This window comes from Nanorana parkeri, unplaced genomic scaffold (genome assembly GCF_000935625.1).
Source record: "Nanorana parkeri isolate BGI_ZX_2015 unplaced genomic scaffold, ASM93562v1 scaffold912, whole genome shotgun sequence".
In the NCBI taxonomy this organism is placed as follows: domain Eukaryota; kingdom Metazoa; phylum Chordata; class Amphibia; order Anura; family Dicroglossidae; genus Nanorana; species Nanorana parkeri.
In genome coordinates, this window is record NW_017307180.1 from 299500 (window position 1) to 305619 (window position 6120).

At 40.6% G+C, this 6120-nt stretch overlaps 1 protein-coding gene across 1 annotated transcript in view; it reads left to right on the forward strand.

Moving 5' to 3' along the window:
• Positions 1-5034: 5034 nt before the first annotated feature.
• The window catches only part of KLF12 (Kruppel like factor 12), a 168060-nt gene continuing 166974 nt past the window's right edge, over positions 5035-6120 (forward strand). The window contains exon 1 of the mRNA XM_018566065.1: positions 5035-5135. Coding sequence (XP_018421567.1) covers positions 5056-5135 — 80 coding nt within the window. The 5' untranslated portion in view covers positions 5035-5055. The remainder of the gene's footprint in view (positions 5136-6120) is intronic.

The following is a 6120-nucleotide window of genomic DNA, read 5'->3' on the forward strand; positions in this document are numbered from 1 at the left end:
CAATGCAGATTTTAAAGCAGATCTTGCAGTACAGTGCAAGGTCGGCATATGATGTCCGGGCCCCCTCCACCTGTAATAAGCATTTACAGTTAGTAGGTATAAACGTTACCTGTAAAGAAACATATGATATAGCTATAGCTATATCTATCAATATGTATATATACAGTACAGTACATACAGTATATACTGTATGTATTTATATTTTTTACTTACCTTACTGCTGTCTTCTGTATTGCTGGTATGGGCCTTCTTCTGGGAAAATTCTTGGGTAATGCAGAGCAGGTCAAATCTTGTGAGAAGTCACTCTAGTCCGTTGCAAAAGGGTCTTCTTGTGAGATTTTGGCTGCTCTGTATTCCTCAGGATCTAGCCGGAGAGTGTGATGTAATTGCCGGTACTGGCGGAAGACAGAGTTAGGGTAAGGTAAGTATACATATTACTTTTTTCTTTACAGGTAACTTTTACACCTACTAACAGCAGGTCATTTCTACAGGGGGACAGGGGCACTGACAGTACGAGGAAACCTTGCAATTGACCTCAAAGTCCCCTTTAACCAACCTGCAGAATTTATGCACCACAGCGCACGTCGATTCAATGTGTCCCACTGCACATTCCCTGCTGACAGTACACCGTAATTTATTTCCTGTTTCTGGGAATATTGACGTTTATGCAATGCACCGAAGGCAGTAACACTGAAAATTCTTGATGAACCCTCTGCACACTGCTACATAACTATTTCTAGAAAACAACATCAAAACAGGGGATACTTGGTTCACATATACTGTGTATTGCAATACATGTTCAAGCTGGCCACCTGCATCCGAGAGATCCTACTCTGGCCAGTCGCTACTCTACTGTGCAAAATGACAAATACACACTTGCTTATAGCATACTTTAATGGACAAATAGTGTCAAAACAGCAGGTCTATAGCTCTCCTCCAACTGGCACATATAGAGGCTTCTTAGATCTGGTCACTGAACTGCACTATGCAATAGAAATTGATAGATCGCTTTGCTCAAATTTAAAAAGCTTACCTATAGCACATGAGGTTCTGAAGGGGCGTGATCACATATTAAAACAGACCTTCACTTTCAAAAGTCACTTTTGCAACCCACCCTCCATGCAGTCTTAAAAGGTTTCTGGTTTTAGCTCGCCATTATTCTTGCCTAGGTAGAAATGACGTCAGTCCTGCTACAGCAGAAGGCATCAGACTCAGAGGGTGGACCTCGTGTCATTGGGGGCCAGCTTCCAATGAAGTCAGAAGAAAAGATGGCGGTGCGGGATCTGGCATGTAGCTGCGGATGACAGCAGGACAATGTTGGATTTGCTGGGCATGTTATTTGAGCATAATGCAGCAAGAAAATGTAAGAGGGGGTTAACAGCTAAATTAGTCCTGGCTGGGGGCAGGTGAAGTTCCTAATTTAGACTCCATTCTGGGCAATATTTTAGGTGCGATTAGGGATTCCTGCGTCAGGAACTTGCATTTAGGAAGTGATTGATTCCTAACCGCATGTAATTGTATCATATATGATTATATGCAGTGTGTCGGTGTTCTGCCACTTTCAAATGCAGCCGCTTTTACCCAATTATTAACTTGAACGGGTGACCGCAGTTGCTTGTAAACAGATTAGGGATTCCTGCTGCAGCAAAGTTCGTGATCCCTTATCCCACCTAAAATATAGATGTAAACGGAGCCTTATTCACACCGGCGCAGAAGCCTGTAATACATGAAAGAGGTGTTTATTTCCACGGCAGGGAGGTGCATGGGAGTAACAGGTGTTGCCTGCAGTCAACTATACAAATCAATAACACAATGTGACTAAACATACAGGTACACATACAGCCTGTGTCCACGGCCATGCATCCATACATGTCCACACTTGCACCTTCGATTACCAGCGTACATATTCATCCTGTCATTGATATGTATAGGCGACTGCATACAACACTTGTGACTCGCAGCCCCAAAAACAAATGCCTCTTTCACACCGTACGGCATGCCTTCCAACTTTTTGAGATGGAGAAGAAGGACATATTATAAAACATAGTATGTCAGCAAAAGACATACCCCCACCACACCCCCAGTAACATGGACCATGAGGATTAATGTGCAAAAAAAGACTGGTTTACCCAAAAACTGCTTTTTTCCATCACTATTTTCCCTTTATTTTCATTTTTCAAAATAAAAAGCGTAATCATTTAAGTGTTAGATAAAAGGTTTGGTGTAGGAAAACTCTTTTTTATCGTTAAATAATACATTTTATGGAGATCTATGCACAGGACCAAAAAGAGGAATAATGAGGAGGAAAAAGGCACAGAGGGACTCAGTTCCAAAAGAGGGTCAACTGAGAAGAAAAAAAGGGACAACTCAATAAATGGCGCCCTTTCAGACTGGGCTAGTGTCATTAGCGGTGTGCCTCAAGGTTCTGTGCTGGGACCCATGCTTTTCAACCTGTTTATTAACGACATCGGGGACGGAGTACACAGCGATATCTCAGTGTTTGCTGACGATACCAAAATTGGGAGGGTAATAGAAACAGACCAAGATAGTGTAACATTGCAGAAGGACCTGGATAAAATAAACTATGTGGGTGGAGGAATCTCCCGCTGGGCCAAGCTTCAGTATCTTGCTAGTTGGCCCCGATGGCTGTCAAAATACCTGACCAATCTGATTGGATGCAGGCATTGTTCAAGTATATTAAGAGTGAGCGGGGCTGACTAGCAAGATACTGATACTTGGCCCAGTGGGAGATTTCTCCATCCACACAGTTAAGCGTAGATGGAGGAATCTGTTGCACTTTTTCCATCTGACCATAGAAATTCTGCAGATAATCTATAGGTGTATGGCTAGCTTAAGGATAAAAGAGCGACCGGGGGAGTTGGTTCCAAATGAGGGACAAGTGAGGAGGAAAATGGAACACATGGATCTGGTTCCAATAGAGGGACAGTTCAGAGCTATGCTGTTATGAGCATCTGAGCTCATAACTGATTGAGACCTAACATGTAGCAGCCAGAATTCATATTTCCATGTTACTACCATTGACAGTGGCAACATCTACCATGTTTTACTGCACATTGCACGTCACCATTGCTATCTGTACTGTTCAATCACCATTACTATGTGTACTGTTCCATCACCATTACTATGTGTACTGTTCCATCGCCATTACTATGTGTACTGTTCTATCACCATTACTATGTGTACTGTTCTATCACCATTACCATCTGTACTGCTCTATCATCATTACTATCTGTACTGTTCTATCACCATTACTATCTGTACTGTTCTATCATCATTACTATGTGTACTTTTCTATCACCATTACTATGTGTTCTATCACCATTACTATCTGTACTGTTCTATCACCATTACTATCTGTACTGTTCTATCATCATTACTATGTGTACTGTTCTATCATCATTACTATGTGTACTGTTCTATCATCATTACTATGTGTACTGTTCTATCACCATTACTATGTGTACTGTTCTATCACCATTACTATGTGTACTGTTCTATCACCATTACTATGTGTACTGTTCTATCACCATTACTATGTGTACTGTTCTATCACTATTACTATGTGTACTGTTCTATCACCATTACTATCCGTACTGTTCTGTCACCATTATTATGTGTTCTATCCCTGTTACTATGTGTTCTATCATTTACGATCTATTTTATCACCCTTTCTATCTGTTCTATCACCATTACTATGTGTTTTATCACCATTAATATCTGTTCTATCACCATTACTATGTGTTCTATCACCTTTACTATCTGTTCTGTACCCATTACTGTGTGTTTTATCACCATTACTATGTGTTCTATCACCTTTACTATCTGTTCTATCAGCATTACTATGCGTTTTATCACCATTACTATGTGTTCTATCACTATCTGTTCTATCATTACTACTGTTCTATCACCATTACTATGTGTACTGTTTTATCACAACTACTACCTGTGTTATCACCATTACTATGTGTTCTATCACCATTACTATCTCTTCTGTCCCCATTACTAAGTATTCTATCAGCATTGCTAGCTGTACTGTGCTATCCCTATTACTATGTGTACTGTTGTATCACCATTACGATCTGTTCTGTCCCCATTACTATGTGTTCTATCAGCGTTACTATCTGTACTGTGCTATCCCTATTACTATGTGTGCTGTTGTATCACCATTACTATCTGTTCTGTCCCCATTACTATCTGTTCTATTTTCATTGCTATCTGTACTGTTCTATTACCATTACTATGTGTTCTATTACCATTACTATGTGTTCTATCCCCATCACTATCTGTTCTATTTTTATTGCTATCTGTACTGTTGTATCACCATTACTATGTGTTCTTTCCCCATCAATATCTGTCCTGTCACTATTGCTGCCTGCCCTGGTTTATGATATAAGTGTATAGTATATTTCCTCTCTATCTTCATAATGTACAGATATGGATGAATGAATGTACAATGTAATTGGTGAAATGAGATGAGGAAGAGCGTTATATTGAAGGGTAAGAGAGCTGAGCCTTGACATCTCCAGGCGGTGTACACGGGCAGGCAGTGGGTGTAGCTCGTACTCCTTAGGGTGGGAGCAGGGAGGGTTTCACCGGCAAGGAAAGGGGATTCCGGACAGCAGCATCGCCCCCTGCCCTGCCATCTCCGATCATCAGCTGTCACCGGAATCCAGTGCCACCGACAGATCGGCTGATCGGCCCGGATGACCCTGATCAAGAAGAAACTGTCACCCGATCGTCCGGCCTGCAAAGAATCAAACGCGATGACAGTGACAGCTCCATGGACCGTGTGCATCCCCCTTCTCGGGGCCCCCGTGTAACTCGATGCACGCTGCTAAGACTCCCAGTATATTGTCCTCTCCTGTTTATGAAAGCCTCCACCCACCGGCCCACCCTAGATTTAGCAGATCATGTGATCCCGGTAAGTCATTTGCAAGTACAACAGTTCTCTGTGTGCCCCCATTCATTTCCTGAGAACTGCATAGAGCAGCCGAGGGAGGCTGTGGATGTGTGTGTGTGTGTGTGAGTGTGTGTATGTGTGAGAAAGGCACAGACAGGGGATTCTCTATAAGGCACACGAAACCCTTTCCTACTGCTCTGCAGCTTCTACTCAGGTCTGTGACTATTCCATTTCTTATGACAACATGCATTTCCATCTGACACGGGCTGTCTCCCAAAACAGTCTGACTTGTGGCAATCACATATGTCTACATCATGACACTTATTAATCATACATGTATGAATCAAATAGCTCTAGATCATGACACTTATATTAAATAGCTCTAGATCATGACACTTGTATTAGTCAACTATATCTAGATCATGACACTTGTATTAATCAAATAGATCTAGATCATGACACTTGTATTAATCAAATAGATCTAGATCATGACACTTGTATTAATCAAATAGGTCTAGATCATGACACTTGCTTTAGTCAACTATATCTAGATCATGACACTTGTATTAATCAAATAGATCTAGATCATGACACTTGTATTAAATAGATCTAGATGGGGGATCTTGTATTTATCAACTATATCTAGTTCATGACACTTGTATTAATCAAATAGATCTAGACCGGGGCACTTATTAATCATACTTGTAATAATCAAATATGTCTTGATCATGCCACTTAATAATCATACTTGTATTAAATCAGATATGTCTAGATCATGGCACTTGTATTAATCAAATATATGTAGATCATGACGCTTATTACTCATACTTGAAAAAAAATAATCAAATTTGCATACATGATGCCACTTATTAATCTAATGTTGTATATAGATGATGCCACTTGTGTTAATCCAATATGCCTAGATGATGCAACTTTTTGTCTTCATTACTGATCAATGATGTGATTGTATCAAAATCTCTATTTTGAATGCTGATTGTATTTTCTGTATTCCAAGTTCTTGTCTCATGTGATCATAATAGGAGTAAGCGTTGCTGCTGTGGTTCTGTAGAGTTAGGTGACATCTGCCAATAGTTGGAGCAGTGCAGCGAATGTGTCAGTGTTTATTTCAGTAGTTTGGATCTTGTTTCACTACTGATATGTGTTTTGGAAGAAGTAAGAGCTGGAAGTGCTGATGACCA